This window comes from Oryctolagus cuniculus, chromosome 3, assembly GCF_964237555.1.
Source record: "Oryctolagus cuniculus chromosome 3, mOryCun1.1, whole genome shotgun sequence".
NCBI classification, from domain to species: domain Eukaryota; kingdom Metazoa; phylum Chordata; class Mammalia; order Lagomorpha; family Leporidae; genus Oryctolagus; species Oryctolagus cuniculus.
In genome coordinates this window covers 181,992,782-182,011,440 of record NC_091434.1, presented here as the reverse complement: position 1 = coordinate 182,011,440, position 18,659 = coordinate 181,992,782, and the positions used below count along the sequence as shown (strand labels likewise).

At 47.2% G+C, this 18,659-nt stretch overlaps 1 protein-coding gene across 1 annotated transcript in view; it reads left to right on the top strand.

Annotated features, from left to right (window-relative positions):
• The window catches only part of LOC100358478 (maltase-glucoamylase), a 170,825-nt gene that overhangs the window by 116,463 nt on the left and 35,703 nt on the right, over positions 1–18,659 (top strand). The window contains exons 78-93 of the mRNA XM_070069892.1: positions 2,466–2,594; positions 2,837–2,947; positions 3,253–3,315; positions 5,532–5,666; positions 6,108–6,195; positions 6,941–7,079; positions 8,167–8,300; positions 8,406–8,440; positions 8,533–8,649; positions 9,014–9,162; positions 9,752–9,836; positions 11,280–11,336; positions 15,654–15,778; positions 16,026–16,114; positions 18,141–18,190; positions 18,603–18,659. The exon at positions 18,603–18,659 is cut by the window's right edge and continues 111 nt beyond it. Of these exons, the coding sequence (XP_069925993.1) occupies positions 2,466–2,594; positions 2,837–2,947; positions 3,253–3,315; positions 5,532–5,666; positions 6,108–6,195; positions 6,941–7,079; positions 8,167–8,300; positions 8,406–8,440; positions 8,533–8,649; positions 9,014–9,162; positions 9,752–9,836; positions 11,280–11,336; positions 15,654–15,778; positions 16,026–16,114; positions 18,141–18,190; positions 18,603–18,659 (1,563 nt within the window). The remainder of the gene's footprint in view (positions 1–2,465; positions 2,595–2,836; positions 2,948–3,252; positions 3,316–5,531; positions 5,667–6,107; positions 6,196–6,940; positions 7,080–8,166; positions 8,301–8,405; positions 8,441–8,532; positions 8,650–9,013; positions 9,163–9,751; positions 9,837–11,279; positions 11,337–15,653; positions 15,779–16,025; positions 16,115–18,140; positions 18,191–18,602) is intronic.

Sequence of the window (18,659 nt, the reverse complement as noted above, 5' to 3'; positions counted from 1 at the left end):
ACGCGCCTGTCTTCGGTGTCCCGCGGCACACACTCTGCTCTACTTGCTAGAGTTGCCACAGGCTCTTACAAGTCCTATCAATCAGGCAAACCGAATCCGGGTCCTCTCTTCGCCATGTTGTGAGGAGGTTTTTAGGCGCTGATGCGTGCCTGTGTTCGGTGCCCTGCAGCGCATGCTCTGCTCTGCCTGCAGGGGCTTACAAAACCTAGCAATCAGGCAAACCGAATCCAAGCCTTCTCATTGCCGTATTGTGGGGGAGACTTATTAGTGTTGGTTTGTGCCTATCTTCGGTGACCTGCAGCTCATGCTTTGGTCGAGCTGCTTGCTGGTGCTTACCGCCTTAAATCAGGCAGACCGAATCCAAGCCTCCTAATTGTTGCATCGTGGGGAAGCCTTACTGATGTTAATTCGTGCCTGTCTTCGGTGACCTGCGGCGCATAAGCTGCTAGCCGCCCAGGTGCTCATCGTGCTCATCGCCTCACTTAATCAGGCAGACCGAATCCAAGCCTTCTAATTGCCATGTTGAGGGGAGGCCTTTCTATTTCTCTATTTCTCTATCTCCGGGCATTCCTATTTCTCCCATTTTACTTCTATCTTCCAGCATTCCTATTTTTCTCATCTTACTTCTAAACTTCTGTTTCTCTTATCCCCGCAGCTTCCTGGCGCCTCGCCCTGCCGGCAGGCTCCGCCCCGAGGCTATTTCTCCGCGGCTTTCCCGCCCGCCGAGCCGCTTCAGCCCGCGTCTCTCATCTGCGCGGCTTCCCGGCTTTGCGCGGCTTGGCTTCGCGCGCTCCGCGGTCTCCACGCCCTTCGCGTCTGCACCACGGCCTATGCCAGCCCCGTTCCCTATCTATTCACGCCCCGTGCTCTCTCTGCACGCGGCGGCTTCCGCGAGTAACACAGCGTAGCTTACGTGTCCGCCACTAGCATTCAATCTAAGTTCCCCGGGCTAGCCTGGCGAATTCAACCCAGCGTACGTCTCCGCCCCACGGTTTGGCTTCCTGTCCTTTGCTCCCCGGGCTAATCAGACGGATCCCAACCAGGCTCACGTTTCAGCTTCTGGTTTCAACTTTTCGCCCCCTATTCCCGGGCTAACTTGAGAACCCCAAAGTGGCTTTCGTATCCGCCTCGGCCTGCCCCCCGCGGCTTCAATTTCCCTAACACTTTCTCTACCCGGTATGTTTCCCTAAGTTTTCTTCCAACAATATTCCTCCCTTATTTCTCCTGGCCTCTCCCCACAGTCCGCATCCGAGTCTGTTTGTTCTAGCTTTCACTTTCGCTTTTGACCTTAGAGATTTCTCCCAGCTTCCCCCCGTAGTCCGTATCCGAATCTATGCCTAGGCTTTCAATAGCTTCTTCCGGCTCCTTTTTCGTCCGGCTTTTCCCTAGGCTGTTTGCTAGTTTCTCTCTCCGATATTTTCCCTAGTTCTTCCCGTTTCTTCCCTCCTAAGTTTCATATCCGTCCTAAGTTTCCTATCCGAGTCACGTTTCTTCCCTCCTAAGTTTTCTATCCGTCCTAGGTTTCCTATCCGAGTCACGGCACCATTATGTCGCTCCCCCTCTTCGTGGAGGAACGACACTAAGCCCTGCCTAGGCTTCATATCCGAGTCACGGCACCATTATGTCGCTCCCCCTCTTCGTGGAGGAACGACACTAAGCCCTGCCTAGGCTTCATATCCGAGTCACGGCACCATTATGTCGCTCCCCCTCTTCGTGGAGGAGCAACACTAAGCCCTGCCTAGGCTTCATATCCGAGTCACGGCACCATTATGTTGCTCCCCCTCTTCATGGAGGAACGACACAGGACCCTGCACTGTTCTTTCGTCTGCTCGGCCCTCCCCGGGTTTGCTGCTGGTTCTTCCCGGGTTGGCTACTATCCCTTCCACCTCCGTGGAAGGGCAGTTCCCCCTGGCCACATTCCCCACTTCCGCAGGGGAGTGGCACACCGCCGGCCGGCTCTTCTCGGGGGCTGCACGGGTTCCCTTAGATGTTCCCCATAGATGTTCCTGGTGCATGCCGTCTCTCTCCTCCTTTATAGTCCTCCTCCGCCAATCCTAACTCGGCTGCCCACACGCCGAGTACGCTGCTCTCCTCCAATCAGGAGCAAGTCCTACAGTTTATTAGTTGAACTGGAGGCAGCTGTGCGGAAGCTGTTTACTTCTCTCCCAGCGCCATATTGTGGGAGAGCAGATGCATAGAATAAGTCTTAATTCCAGTAACTCAGTCCAGTCCGGATTGCTCCCCACAGTCTGCTGTATTAGCTTTTTTTTCCTTTTTCTATTTTTTAACTGAAAATTTGTAAAAGTAGGTAAAGTTCCTAGGATCTAATTTTAACCCACGACAAAGCTGAGATGTGGAAGCATATAAAGGAAGCTGTCTGTAACTCAGGGTGCCGTGGCAGAGGGCTGCTAGTGGAGCCTGGGCTTGGACCTCAGCAGCATCGGTGGTCCTGTGTCTCTCCCCAGGACGTGCAGTACTCAGACATCGACTACATGGAGCGGCAGCTGGACTTCACCCTCAGCCCCAAGTTTGCTGGGCTCCCAGCTCTGATCCAGCGCCTGCATGGCGATGGGATGCGGGTCATCCTCATCCTGGTTGGTACTCATGTGATGTCATGTGGGGAGGCTGATGGGCTGTGGGGGAGAAGGCCCTGTGCTGTCCTTCCTTCCATGGAGTGAGCGGGAAATGGGAGCCCCTCTAGGAAATGCATTTCCCTGGAGTCCAGAAACTACCATCCAGGGGACCCTAAGGCCTTCTCTCTGCAGGAATTCTCCTTTTTCATGTCCTTGTCATCGCCAGCTTTGGTTTTCGCAGCTGACTTGTGGTTTGATTTCAGGACCCAGCGATCTCTGGCAATGAGACGCAGCCTTACCCTGCCTTCACTCGGGGTGTGGAGGACGACGTCTTCATCAAATACCCAAATGGCGGCGGCATTGTCTGGGGAAAGGTATGAGCTGAGCAGTGGTCTGCTAATCTCTGTGGGGTGGATCATACGATGTGTGTTTGTGCCTGTGGCTTCTGGCCTTTTCCAAATGGGCTTTGCTGTCAGATGTTCTCATTGTTGAAGTCAATATTTCTTGAAACAGTTGAGAATTTTTAAAGTAAGGTAGACGTATCATGGAATCTACTTATTGTGGAACAGTCATGCGTGATAATCAAAATATTATTTCCCTTAGGTCCATACTTAATATCTTATGAAATACTATGTAAGGGTAATTAATGAGTTGCTATTGAACTTTTTCCTCTCTACAGGTCTGGCCTGACTACCCTGATGTTGTTGTGAACAGCTCTCTGGACTGGGACAGTCAAGTGGAGGTAAAGGCCTTGTGGATGTTGAGTGAATTTAGCTTTGCTAGGAATAGGCAGTCATATTCATGGCACTGGACATGCTTGTACATGGACATGAGTATGCCCAGGAAAGCATTTAAGAAGCATGTCCTAGGTGTCAGTCTCTGCACTGGCCAGGTTACATGCAATATTTTGCTCCCTACTTGGGCATACTTGTTACTGTTTGTGATTCATGACCCTGAGAGCTTAAATTACTTTCCTGCGTTTGGTTGTGACAGTGAAGTGATTTTAATGGAAAGGTTTCAAATTCTAAAGGCCCATAGAATTTCTACTGGCTGAAACCTTCAATAATCACCACTTTTTTCCCTTCTGAAGTGGTGTCTTGTTGTTGTTGTTCGGATAATCCTTTGAAGTAGTCTCTGACTCGTCAGTAGTGGTTGGGTCCTTGGCTCTGTTTCCTTTTTCAGCACTGTGTTTCTCCATCTTCACTAATAAACTCTCCCCACCCCAGTTCTCCCTCAGGTTCTCAACACTTCTTTCACCTCCCAGTTTCCAGCCTCGTGTAAAAGCTTACTCTGCTGCTACCTCGTTCATTCTTGAGACTGACCCGGTTTTCCCATTATTCTGCACCAGAACGTTTTTCCTGCTTCACTAAGCATTTGTTGCTTGAATGAAGTCATGGTTTCTTGTTGTCAAGGAAATCTTCAGCCCCGCATTTGGTGAAGTCATATGTACAATAGACTGAGTGATTTACTGTTGATGGATTTACTATTGAGTGATCTACTATGGACTGCTCTGATAATACTACGAGTCAGGTTCTCAGGGTGTGGGTACAAATGCTTCCGAAGAGTAAGAGCCTGCCTCACTCTGCTTAGCTCTTCCACAATGGATATTCTTCCTGGATAGGAATTGTAGTGGGGAACATGTAGCCAATGAACCTCCATCGGGATGAAGAGGAGGCTGTTTCTAAGGGCTGAAGGGAAAAGAAGCTAGAATCTGTGTGGTCAGCAGCGTGGTTAAACATGTAGTGTCTAGAGGGGCCAGCACTGTGGCATTGTGGGTAAAGCCACTGCCTGCGATGCTGCCATCCCATATTAGATGTTGTTTCAGGTTCTAGTTGCTCTACTTCCCATCCATCTCTCTGCTGACGCTCTCAAAGAGCAGCAGGAAATGGTCCAAGTGTTTGGGCCCCTGCCACACACGTGGGAGACCTGGAAGAAGCTCCTGGTTCTTGGCTTTGGCTTTGCTGAGCCCTGGCCATTGTGGCCATCTAGAGAGTGAACCAGCGGGTGGAAGATTCTCTGTGTCTATTCCTCTCTCTGTGTAACTCTGCTTTTCAAATAAATAAATTAATTCTTTTAAAAAATTAGTATATAGAATCTCTATCAGGATCAAGGATCAATCAGATAAATCTCAGTATTGATTCAGCATAATGCAGCAGATTGGAATGCAGGTATCAGCCACTTAGAAACTCGAGGAAAATGGCCTACTTGGGGAACTCTTCCCAGATGTATAGGATTGTAGGCAGTGGACAGAAGTACAGGAGAAAGTCCCCCAGTCGCCAGGAATGGGACCGGAAAGAAGCAGGCAAGATATTCATGTCTTATGCAGATGGGTTAGTTTTGAGAGCAAGGAGGAAGCCACAAAGGGGAAGACAGATATTAAACAGCAACAGCGTAGTCTGGGGACTCAGCGCAGGCTGAGCGAGCTCAGAGCAGTGAGAGGACAGTGCTGTGAGCCCGTGACGCATTTCCCTGGTGTTCCTCTCGGATCCCCCAGATCTCAGAGCCAGTCAGTAGCACTTGTCCTCGAGATGCAAAATGAGAAAGCCACTCTGAGACCAGACTGCTTGATTGTTGGACTGTGTGTTTTATGGCTGTCAACATAATTGAAAAAAAAAAAAAAAAAAACGGAGGTCAAAGAGGGTGGGTTTCCAAGACACTGTTTGTGGGTTGGACAGGCAGTATGTTAGGTAGGGGGTTGATGGTGTTGACTGTTACCATTCATACCAGTGGGAAGAGGAAAACAGTCCATGGATGTTTCCAGATGTGGAGGAAGCATGCAATTAGGGCTAGCCTCTCTTCCTTACACGCAATGTTTTCCACATGAGCCAAGAACATTACGTAGGCTGATAGGACTCACCATCAACCTGTGTTACAAGTCTGTCTTGCATGAGTTCTCAGTGAGCCTCTATCAGTTTGCTAATTTATTTTTTATGAATGGACTGTATTTAATTCTTACAGCAATACAGAGCTTATGCGGCCTTCCCAGACTTTTTCCGTAATTCAACTGTCAGCTGGTGGAAGAGGGAAATACAAGAAATGTACACCAACCCACAGAACCCAGAGAAGAGCTTGAAGTTCGACGGCTTATGGATTGTAAGTGTGTGTGTGTGCATCAGTCTGTGTGTGTCTCCGTGTGCCTAAGCATAGGTTTCATTGACCTTTAGTCAAAAGGAGAATGATCCCCCAAGAAGACAGTAGGTACTTCCTCCACTTTGGAGTGGAGTAGCCCTCAAACATCGGAAACCTTATACCTAATCTGAGGTTCCTGCTACGAAACCTCAAAGGTGGCTTCCATAAATACTTAGAACTTTACCATTCATACTCTGATGGAGAACTTTTTTATACTCTAGAATACTCTTGTTATTCTGTAGGGGATGATTGGTCTTTTTAGCCATGGGATTTGATGAGCCTCTATGGGTTGGTATCTACATGGAGTTCTGGATGTGAAATGATTTATTCCCCACCCCCTGGACTCTGAATGGAAAAGCTATAACTGTTTAGAGAAGTAAGCGGTGTCTGTGTTGACATTTCTAGGACATGAATGAACCAGCGAGCTTTGTGAATGGGGCAGTTCCTGCAGGCTGCACAGATCCCACTCTGAACCATCCCCCCTACATGCCACGTAAGGACCCTTGGCCTCCTCACCTGCAGAGCCACGGCCATAGCATCCCCAGTGGCTAGGGGCTTGCTTGTTGGTGCTGTGGTTTATTGTGGGCCTGAGACAAATGTCCTTCAAGCAGTTTTCTTATTTGAGAGCACGTGTGTTCCAGGGCCCACGAGGGGAACTACTCAGATTTGCCCAAAGGGCACTTAGCAATGGTAATGTCACCAAAGGACCCTCACAGCTGGATCCCCCAGTTCCTTGGCATAAGTCGATTCCTTCACAGGACTGGGTTGTGTAACAACGCAGGGGTTCCTTTTCTCATGGAGTGGACTGTCTCTGGCAGTCCTGGCAGTCGTGTCTTGGTTCCGAGGCCGTTCTCTGTGAGTTGGGCGACTTTCCACAGATCACGTGGCGTTTCCAGCTTTTAGGTTCCTAAAACATAAAATGCTGCTGGTGATATCATCTTCACAGTATCATAGGAATTATATGAAATAGTTTACACATTGAATACCTAGAGCAGAGCATGTTAAAAACTATGCATTTTTCCGCAGGCCCCCTTCTGCTTTCTTAGGGAACTTGATGTGTAGAACACTCGTGGGTACCATTGCATCCTAGAGGGCAGCATTGATCTCACACCTTTGGTGAAGATGAGAGAGTCATGCAGAGGTTCAGTTATCTCAGGATCCGTGGTCCAGGCTCTTGGAGAGAAGCACAAGACACCCAGAATCAGAGCTGGCTTTAACATCCCTGCATCTTTCCCCAGACCTGGAGTCCAGGGGCACAGGCCTGAACAGCAAGACCCTGTGCATGGAGAGCGAGCAGATCCTGCCAGACGGCTCCCGTGTGCGGCACTACGACGTGCACAACCTGTATGGGTGGTCCCAGACCAGACCCACCTACGAGTGAGTCACTGTCTCCCTTCTCCACTGGGTACAGCCTGCAGAACGGCCAGTGATGGATGAAGCTACTGTGTAGCAATTCTTATTAACTAAGCAAATACCCAGTCTCCATTTGGGACTTGAACTGGCACTCCAGTAAGGGTGTCAGTGTGACATGTGGCAGCTTAACCCCTGTGGCACAGTGCCTGCACTCACAAAATCATTTTGTACTCCATTTAAATATGAATTATCCTAAGTAAAATCTTCATAAAGGAATTCACTGTCCCTCCCTCAAAAACAGAAAACCTAGTAAAATAATGGTGAGACATTGTAAGAAATACTTTGATAGGCAATTTCACCACTGTGTAAACACTGTTAACTTTGCATAGACAAACCTGGAGAATATACAGCAGTCATTCCACGTAGACTTGTGATGTAGTCAAGAGATGCGTAAGGCTTCCACAGGTGTAACACAGCATTTTACAGTAAACATTTGTTAAGCAGAATGAATATGCTCTAAAATAATGATAAAGGCTATGGGGTGTACGACAGATACCGCACTGATGTAGATTTGATTTGTATAACCCAGTATTAAGTGCTTACATGCTTGTGTCCTTCACTGTTACTTGACTGGCAGTGCAGTAGGTTTGTTAACATGTGCATTGTCACACACATGAGAGTAACGTGTAGTGACACCACTTATGATCATTGTGCCATCATTGAGCATAGGAATTTTTCAGCTTCACTGTAGTTTTATGGGGTCAACATTGCGTGTGAGTCATCGTGGCCCGAAAGGACATATTCAGGTACATGACTGCACAGAGTAGACAAATAGCAAGACTTAGGAGGACTTACTATATGAGAGCAACCCAGTGAGTTTACTGCATGGTGACAGCCATGGTACAACACTGTGTAGAGACACACCCATGATAGTCATGTCCATGGTCTGGGAGGAGTCGGTGGGTGCCTCACGCTGGCTGATTTCCGTATCCCTGCAGCCATGCAGCAGACATCAGGTGACCGTGTCCTGGGTTCAGGGCCCCGAGGGCAGGAGCTCTGTGCCTTTCCATCTCCTGCTCTGCCCTCAGCTCACCTCCTTTCCCTCCACCAGAGCCGTGCAGGAGGTGACGGGACAGCGAGGGATCGTCATCACCCGCTCCACGTTCCCCTCTTCTGGCCGCTGGGGGGGACACTGGCTGGGAGACAACACAGCCGCGTGGGACCAGCTGAGGAAGTCTATCATTGGTGTGCAGCCTTGTGCCAGGGCCCCTGCTGGCAGGGAGGGGGCAGTGAGGGGGGAGGAGGCAGGGCTCAGGGCCTGGTCTCACCCCGCTGTGGTTCCCTTTGCAGGCATGATGGAGTTCAGCCTCTTTGGCATTCCCTATGTAAGTGTCCCTGGATCCCTCCTGGTGACCTGGGAGCTGGAGCCAGCGTTCAGAAACCCTCAGCAGGCCCCTTTTCTTGCTTCTCGGTTCAGACAGGAGCAGACATCTGTGGGTTCTTTCAAGACGCTGAATATGAGATGTGTGCTCGCTGGATGCAGCTGGGGGCCTTTTACCCCTTCTCCAGGAACCACAACACCGAAGGGACCAAGGTAGGGCATTCCCCCTCCATTTTTGAGCTACAATTAAAGCCATCTGTCATCCCTAGGGCATATTTAAAATCCTTCAACCCTGTGTCTCCGTGAATCCAACTCCCAGTATCTTTAGATTATTCTTCTTATAGGCAGACTTGAACCAAGCAGATCCCAAGAAGAATGTCATCTAGGGAAATTTATTGTCTCTCCTGGGAAAGCTACAGGGACCTTTTGTAATGCATTAAGAATATTCTGAGGCTTATTGATAATTATCTTGATGTAGCTGTGTGTGTTCTGCACAAGGAATAAGCATTAAGTGGGTCCTTTAAGTACCTGAGACCGTCTAGGCTGAGCTCCTCACAGTCCTCTTCCTCTTTTGCAGAGACAGGACCCTGTGTCCTGGAACGCCACCTTTGTGAATCTTTCCAGAAGCGTCCTGGAGACCAGATACACCCTGCTGCCCTATCTCTACACCCTGATGTACAAGGCCCACGTGGAGGGCAGCACTGTGGTGCGGCCTCTCCTGCACGAGTGAGTGTCTAGTGGGACCTCAGTGAGTGGTGGGTGATTTCCTTGCTTCACTAGGGTGGCAGGGGAAGAAAATAAACCCTCTACAGGGAATACAGCATTTCTTTTTTTCATAAAATCTGATGCAGATCATATATTAATACCCCTTTCTGCACAGTGCTGTTCATGCTGTGGGTTATTGGTAAAAGTTAGTTACTGAATGAAAAAAAAATTGAATGATACAACTCAACACAGATTGTTTCTTTCCAATTTGATCCTGCAAAGCTCCATCGTTTGTAGCTGTTTGCTCACTTGAGGTGACGTTGCAAAGGTGGCAGTCTCTGGGTGAGATTGAGGCATGTGGGCAAAGCCTGCACTTATGAATGCCATGGGTAACTTGCGTGTGAATGCATTATAGGAGAGAACATATCTAAATCATACCAGTTCTGATGTTTGATGAACTTGTCTTAGAACATCCTGATTGAGACAGTCCTAGGGATGTAAGGATCCTCAGGTGCAGCGGGTTCCTGACGTGGGTCTGAGTTGAGGACTTCCTTCAGGGCTGGGCTGGGCTGGCTGGGCTGTGACTGTGGCCCCTTCACGTCCTTTTCAGGTTTGTGTCAGACCGGGTGACCTGGGACATAGATGGTCAGTTCCTGCTGGGCCCGGCCTTCCTGGTCAGCCCTGTGCTGGAGCCTGTGAGTAGGGGGCCTCTGGTGGGCAGAGGGTCTCGGCTGTGAGGCTGGAGAACAGTGTGGGGAGAAGAGGCCTGGTGCGGGGTCCTGACACCTGCTCCTTGTTCTGCATTTGTCACTTTCTCTCTTGTGAGCACATTACTTAGGTACTCTGGGCTACAGGTCCTTCCTCTTTACTTTTTTTTTTTAATTGTAAAGATTTATTTGTTTATTAAAGTCAGAGTTATGGAGAGAGGTAGAGACAGAGAGAGGTCTTCCATCTGCTGGTTCACTCCCCAGATGGCTGCAATGGCCAGAGCTGAGCCAGTCCAAAGCCAGGAGCCAGGAGCTTCTGCCATTTCTCCAATGTGGGTGCAGGGGCCCAAGCACTTGGGCCATCCTCTGCTGCTTTCCTCGGTGCATTAACAGGGAGCTGGATCAGAAGTGGAGCAGCTGGGACTTGAACTGGTGCCTATATGATGCCACCACCAGGTCAGGCCTTTAACCTGCTGTACCGCAGCACTGGCCCCACCTCCTTCCACAGTAATTCTGGTTCCTCAGTCACTCAGGACTAAAAGTCCTTTGTGATGTATTTGAACGTACAGTCATTTCCCCATTCACTAAAATAAGGAATACGAGCTCGGTAGAGGAAGCAATACAAATAATTCTTTCTATCCCTCTGTGACTATTAAAACAAATCTTTCAGTAGAACCACTTGCAGCAATGTTTGCAAGATTGTTGCTGGCTGCCTCTTCCCTTCCTTCTGCCAGATGCCCTCCCACAAGCAGGACTTGTTTCTTTAGTCCTCAGCTGGTAATTTGGCTTCTGGTTGAAATACTAGTTAATTTCAGCCTCCTCCAAATTTTCTACAACTACATGGGGCGAGCATTTGATACAGAAATTAGGGTGCCCTTGGAATGCCTGCATTCCATTTCAGAACGTTTAGTTTGAGTCCTGGCTCCTCTACTTCCAGTCCAACGTCCTGCTAACGTTCACCTTGCAGGGCAGCAGGTGATGGATCAAATCCTTGGGTTCCTGCTACTCATGTGGGAGAGCTGAAATGACTCAGGTTTCTGTCTTTGGGTTTCCCCCAAACCTCAGATCTCCCCTTCTCTCCCTATCACTTTAAGATGTTACATGGTGTGTACAAGATTTTTTTCTGTCTCTCACCCAAACTTAGGTTTGGTCTCTTCAAAGAAGTCATGGGGAATATTTATAAGCAAATGGTAACTTTTGTCACTTACAGTCTAGGAACAGAAAGAGGGCTTTATCAAAGCCCCTTGTTTAGGGGAGATAAGTCTCCCCGATCATAAACAGAAAGGTTCCCCACAATGCCGAGCAGTACAGAGATTTCGGAAGTGAGTGCAAGGCTGTCACTATGGGTTTAGCCTCTTTCCTTTGCAAACTGATTACACTTTTGTGGGTAGCTGTGCCCACCACCCATGCCTTGTCTGTGTTCAATTCCAGAACGCCAGAGAAGTCACTGCGTATTTCCCTGGAGCCCGCTGGTATGACTACTACACGGTAAGTTTTCTAAATATGTATACAGCCTGGGAACAATGTGGAGCACAAAAAAGCTTCTGATCAGATAAATCTCGACCAAATGCTGTGTTGGGTCCCACCTGCTGTGTGATTTCAGCCCCATCGCGTCAAACCTTGTCCCTTCAGTTTCCCACCTCCAGAGGAGTGAACAAGTCCCTCGGGATGGGGCTGTGAACCCACTCGTAAGGCAGCTCACTCAGCGCCTGGCTGCTCGAGGGTGCTCTTTATGAGCCTGTTTTCATCCTTCCTCCCACCATCCCTGCCCGGTGTATAAGGCAGAGATTGGTGAACATGCGAAACTGTTCTATTACTACAGTTTTTGTTCATATCCCCTTCTGCTGTGTGTAAGTATAGAGGTCTTTTAATACTTTTTGTATTTATTTATTTGATAGGTGGAGTTACAGACAGAGAGAGGGAGATGGCAGAGAGAAAGGTCTTCCATTTGCTGGTTCACTCCCCAAGTGGCTACAATGGCCGTAACTGGGTCGCTAAGAAGCTAGGAGTGTCTTCCAGGTCTCCCACATGGGTGCAGGGTTCAAGCACTTAGGCCATCCTCCACTGCTTTCCCAGGCCATAGCAGAGAGCTGGATAGGAAGAGAAGCAGCTGGGACTAGAACCAATGCCCATATGGGATGCCACCACCACAGGTGGAGGCTTAGGCCACTATGCCGTAGCGCTGGCTCCAATCCTAATCTTTTAATTATCTTTTAATTAAACATCTTCCTGTATAGTATAGATGCTCAAAGAATGATCGTTCCATAGAATTACCTTAGGTCAGTTATTATGAGCCAGTCTGTAAAATGCTAAGTTGGGACCTGACCCATATGATTGTAACAGTGCAAGTGCATTTAGAAATGGGAGCCGAGCAAGGTGTTGCCATCATATGAGTGCAGGGCTGTTGTGAGCCCAGTACAGAGCCTGTGCTTACAGGTCATCAAAGCAATTTTTGGGTGATCCTTGAGGGACACAGTCACAGTCGATTCTCATGAGAGAACTGAAGTGGCTGCTCCTCACTTTCTAACCAGGATGCCCCTCTTGATTTCTTTTTTAAAGAGTTGTTTTATTTATTTGAAAGGCAGAGCTACAGGGGAAGAGCGAGAGGGAGAGGGAGAGGGAGAGGGAGAGGGAGAGGGAGAGGGAGAGGGAGAGGGAGAGAGAGATCTTCCATCCATTAGTTCATTTCCCTGATGGTTGCAATGCCCTGGGCTGGGCCAGGCCAAAGCAAGGAGCCTGGAGCTTCATCCAGGGACCTGGATTGGAAGTGGAGCAGCCAGGACTGGTGTCCAAATGGGATTCTGGTGTCTCAGGCAGTGGCTTGATCTGCTAAGCCACATGCCAGCCCCCTTCCTACTTTGAGGAGGAACAGGGAAGGACTGGAAATACAGTAGGAAGACAAGAAGCCCCTCTTATCTCGGGGGGTTGCAGTAGGATTGGTTGAAAACTGGACAAGACCAGGGGAAGCTTGTCTGACCTGAGCGCCCCTGACTGTGTTTCTTGTTGGTAGTCTGCTTCCGTCTTTGGTTAAGACTCTGCTGAGTGCTTCCAGCCAAGGTCTTCTGGGAGGGAGCAGCCGACATTTTTTAAGTGGCTCTGAGTTTGCACGCCAGCCTTCCCATTCACTAAAGTCAGTCCTTCAGAGTACGCTCAGGTTCCTGGTGTAGGGCCTGGACTATGCAGACAGTCCAAGGTGTGCATTGTTGTAAGGCTGGCCCTGAACTTACATGACTTTGAGAATGAGAGCTTCTGTAGGTTTTATTATTTTTGAAAAGATTTATTCATTTATTTGAAAAGCACAGTTAATGGCCAGGCTTGCACCAAGCAAAGGCCTGGAGCCAGGAACTCCATCCAGGACTCTCACATGGGTGGCAAATGCCAAAGCCCTCAGGCCATCATCCATTGCTCTCCCAGGCATATCAGCAGGGAGCTGGGTTGGAAGTGGAGCAGTTGAGACACAAACCAGTGCTCATGTGGGATGCTGGCACACCAGATGGTGGCTTAATGCACTGTGCCTCACGTGGGATGCCAGCACACCAGATGGTAACTTAATGCACTGTGCCTCATGTGGGATGCCGGCGCACCAGATGGTGGCTTAGGCACTGTGCCCTAATGCTGGTCCCTCCAGTCACTGTGCACCCTAGGTACCTCCCTGGTCTCACTCTAGTCTCAGTCTGGCTCGGATGAATAACCTCACTGAGTGGTAGGTGATGGGAATCGGTAGGCAGTTCTCTCTGGACTTCCCCATGTGATCTGGAGCTGCTGTTGGCTTGTCAGAAACACTAATTTGAAGATACTCTAGGAAGCTTGTGGGAGAGCAGTACTAAAAGATAAGTTTATTTTGGTGTAAAAATTTTTGGAATTTATGTAAAGTTTTTCCATAATATTCATTTTCCATGAACTTTTTGAAGTCACGTGGTGTTTATGCAAATAATGATATATTCTACATAAAAGAAAGTTAAATGTGAGGGCTAATAAAGAAAATTGTCCCACAATGACCAACTTTGTATATAGAATTTAAATAGAAGAACCCTTTCATCATCCGGGATTTGATGAAGATGGATAGGTAAAGAAATCATGTAGAAATCCAGCACTTTGTAGAGCGAGCCCTTGGGAGAAAAGGAAAGTTACACGGTTGGGGTTAGTAAATGTGTGTGTCCTTAGGTACTGTTTACAATTTTAGTAACTTCCTCTAGGTTCTCTAGCAGGTACTGGAATACTTTGGCCAGTTAAGTCTGATGTCATCTATTTTATAAATAAGGTTTAGATAGAAGTTACATACATTTATTTATTGATATAAAATGACTACTCCTTACTTGTATTGTACCAGTTCTCAGAGTCAGGGAGTTTGCCTACCAGGAGACGTTTGGCAGTGCCTGGAGACGATTTTGCTTACCCCAGTGGTGTGGGAGTGGGTTGCTTCCGACATCTACTGGGTAGACACTGAAGATGCAACTAAATATGAACGAAGCACTGGGCAGCCTCAGCAGAGTTATCTCACTCCTTATGCAAGTGGTACAGACAGCAAGAAGCCCGCTGCAATTGTGAAATTGTGGCAGGGGTCTCTTTGTTTGAGACCCCTACCTTAGGTGGGACAGCACCTCCTATCCACGAGGCAGACATGAAGGCAGGTATGTTAGGTTAAAGTTATGGAAAGAAGTGGTCATCAGAGAAGGAGGTACTTTTCTCTTAATGGGGGAGAGAACTTCCACTTTGCTTATGGCCCTGTCTAAATACTGTTGGAGTTTGTGGACTCAAGAGGCTTCCATAGCCCAGGCAGCTCATGTCAAGAGCCTCAGGTGATCACCGACATCATACATGAGTTTTAATTGTTAACAACAGGAGTCACTGTGCACTAACTTCCCACGCAGGACCTCTGTCTTCAAAGAGTTGGATTATAATAATGTCTGAGTGCTCTCAAAAGATGTATCATTCTTGGGTGCTTCTTTAAAGTTAATCAAGTTTCTTTAAAAAAAAAAAAGAAGTGAAATTAACTTCAAGATGCAATGAGTTTGAAAAGCCCTTGTCTTGACTGTTGAGGAACAGTTTTTTTTTCATGGAAATTGTTGAAATCTTTACTTAGTATAGAGTTGGTCTTCTGTATACAAAGTTAATTGAAAATGGATCTTAGTGGAGAATGGAACTGGGAATGGGAGAGGGAGGAAGAAGGGGTGGGAGTGTGGGTTTGATGTAAAGAATCAGTATATTCCTAAAGTTGTATTTATGAAATGCATGAAGTTTATATTCATTAAATAAAAGATTTCCTTGGGGGAAAAAAGAAATGCATTTAACTGCAAGCAACAAGAAAAAGATTTTAAAAATAAAGTTATGGGTTCTTGAAGTAAGTCTACTCATCTTAATATTTCCTGTGAAGTAGGAGTTGCATGTGTTACTGACATGGGTGAGTTGGACGTTGGGGAAGAGGCAGACAAAGCAGACTTTTGGTTATAGAATCCATCTAAAAGTGCCATTGTGAAGGCGTTTCAGGAACCTACAAGCAGTGGGTGAAGGCGTTGTTCCACCTCCTCCAGACACAGAGACAGGCAGTGGAGTGAGGGTAGCGGGGACCCAAGCTAAGGTGTCATGTCGCGGGAGCTGTAAAACCCCAGATGGCAAGTCTTGCACAAATGGGGTAGCCATCACTGAAGACTTCACTCAGCAGCTGGGGCAGTGTGGGGAGTGTAGTGACAGGTGTGCTGAAAGGTGAGTCGCAAGCAGCGCATTCGGAGCTGTGGAGGAGACGTCTGGCCCAGTGTGTTGCATCGTTGTGCCGGCTCCCTCTCATCTCTCCTGTTCTGCCCACAGGGTGCGGATGTTAATGCAAAGGCCCAGTGGAAGGTCCTGCCCGCCCCTCTTGACCACATCAACCTTCATGTCCGGGGCGGCTACATCCTGCCCTGGCAGGAGCCTGCGCTGAACACCAACCAGAGGTGAGCGTGGACGGGGGTCCCCTCTCCATGGCAGTTAGTGCACCGCTCTGTAATGAAGCCCAGCGGTGTGGAGGCATGGATGCTTACTGGTGAGGGTTAGGACATCTCTATCTCCTGTGACACTATTGTCACCAGAGAAGGATATACGTGGTGATACTACCTTTGTGCCTAACAAAAACATTCAAAAGTGATTTAAAAAATTGTGCCCCTTATCTATGTCTCTCACATTAAATATTGTTACCCACAGTCGGCAGAACGCTCTTGGTCTTATCATCGCCCTGGATGAGAACAAAGAAGCGAAAGGTGAACTCTTCTGGGATGACGGAGACACCAAAGGTGAGCACACACACAGACGCACATATGTATACATAGAGACTTCATTTCACTGTCAACTGGCACCTGGAAGATATGTTTTCATGCACATTCTGTAATTGAGTGTGTAGATATCCTTTCCAAAAGTAACAATGAATACATATGGATGATATGAAAGTGATTCCAGTGAGGCAGTGAGAATACACTGATGTTGTGTGTACAATGTGTGCATACATTCTTGCCCTTCTTTTCTGTCTCCTGTGCACTAATGACTGGGCCTCTCACTTAGGAAATAGCTGAGACACTTCCCGTGGGAGCACGTGCAGGGGAAACTGTACCGGGCTGCAGGGGGATGCAGATCACAGAATAGCAGTGACGTGGTCTTGGGAACTCTGTCCATAATAGTAATGTTGATTTACAAACATGCATTTAATTAATTAAGTGAAAATATTAAGTTGGCAAGTCAATACTGACTACATTCAGTGTATGCAATGTCATGGTTTGATACAAATAAACGCATATAACGATGATCACAATCCACTTAACTAATACGGCCATCACGGTTACTGCACCTTAGATACCCAGAGTCTGCCTGTCTTGTAACTGAAGGTTCACTTGGACCAGCAGCTTCCCTCTTTCTTACCCCCATCCTGGAAGCCCCCATTCTTCCCTGTGCCCCTAGGGGTTCATTTCTCATGTTTCATTGTTAATATAAAGAGAACACATTTCATGCATTCCACAGCTACGGTTTCAAGAAGACCACCACATTTCCCTCCCTCCTCCTCCCCACCCTCCTTCCTCTCTCTCCTCTATTCTTTCCATCAGTTTTCACAAGGACATGATTTTAATCCACTCTATATGTATAGGCTTAATTCACCACTAACCATAATATCCAACAAGTAAAAAGTGGAAGACCACAGTATCGCAGAGTTCACTTTGTTAGATCCCAAATATAAATGAGATCATGTCATGTTTGTCTCACTGTATCTGGCTTATATTGCTTAATATAATATGCAGGTTCTTCCGTGTTGTCACAAATAGCATTTCCTTTTTATGGCTGCATAATATTCCATTTTCTGTAGTCCCATATTTCTTTAACCGTTGGTTGACTCATTGATTTACACATTGACACATCTTGGCTATTGTGAAAAAGAAATCAAAAACTTAAATATAAGGGTAAAAACTGTGAAGACTTAACAGAAAACAAAGTAAAAATTTCCTTGTCACTGCTGTTGGCAATGATGTTTTGGGTATAACTCCAAAAGCATGGAAAGCAAAAAACAAGTGGTGCTGCATCAAACAAAGGCTTCTGTTCAGTAAAGAAAAATAAGTGGAGTGAAAATTCAGTTACAGGGTGGGGTAAAATATTTCCAAGCCATAAACTTGCATCTAGAAAATGGACTAATCATAAAAATCTATAAGGAACTCATGTGAATCTGTAGCAAAAAAAAAAAAAAAACCCAAATAACCCAATTAAAAAGTAGGGAAAGTACCCAAATAAATGTTTCCAAAGAAGATAATCAGATGGCCAACAGGTGCACAAAAATCTCTAATATTATTAATCAGCAGAGAAATGCTAATCATAAATCAAAATAAGACGTCACCTAACAGGTTAGGATGAACTATTATGAAAAGTTCAAAGGACAGAAGGTGCTGATGAGGGTTTGGAGAAAAGTCAACACTTCACACTGCTGATGGGAATGTAGATCGGCACAGTCATTGTGGAAAACTAGAGGCTCCTCAAGAGGTTTAGAACAGGTGAACCGTGGAGTCCAGCAGCCCTTCCTCTGGGCTTGTGTCCCAAGCAGAACTCAGCATCTTGAAGGTGCACCTTCATGCTCACTGAGCGTTGCTCACAACAGTCAAGCTGTGGAAGACATGTGTACCACTGATGGATGGACTGTGGGACACGTACACAGTGGAGTATTATTCAGCCCCAAAGAGACATGCTGCCGTTTGCAATGTCAAGATGCAGCTTGAAGGAGAGGCAGGATGAACGCTGTGTCTGTGGAGGGCAGTCCAGTCTGACTTTTCTCTCTCTCACTTGCAGATACTGTGGCCAATAACGTTTACCTTTTGTGTGAGTTTTCCGTCACCCAAGTGAGTAACCACTTTTTATCAATCTGTTAGGTACAGGCTTTTGTCTGACTGGTAGCACATGTGTGCTTTGTATTTGTGTGCTTAACACGTGAGACTTCATATGAACTGATGACTACAGCTGAGTGCATTTGCAGTTGGATTGAGCTCTGCAGTGTTGAATCATTCATGTTATCAAAAGGGGACAATGATGTGCACATAGATAAATCTGAGCAGTGGCATTTTTAAGAAGATTGAAAAGAAGTATGTATTTTCATGATTTTTTTTTACTCAGGAAATTATTAAAATGGGTTTTGCTCCTCAGAACTAAGAGGTAACAGCGCCTCAGAGTGTCAGGTCTAGGACGAAATGAATGACATGAGTCTGTGCGTAGCATACATGCCTGTGTGCTTAATTTTCCTTGGCTGTTTTGCAGAACCTCCTGGATGTGAAGGTTTCACAAGCAGGCTACAGAGATCCCAACAATTTAGCC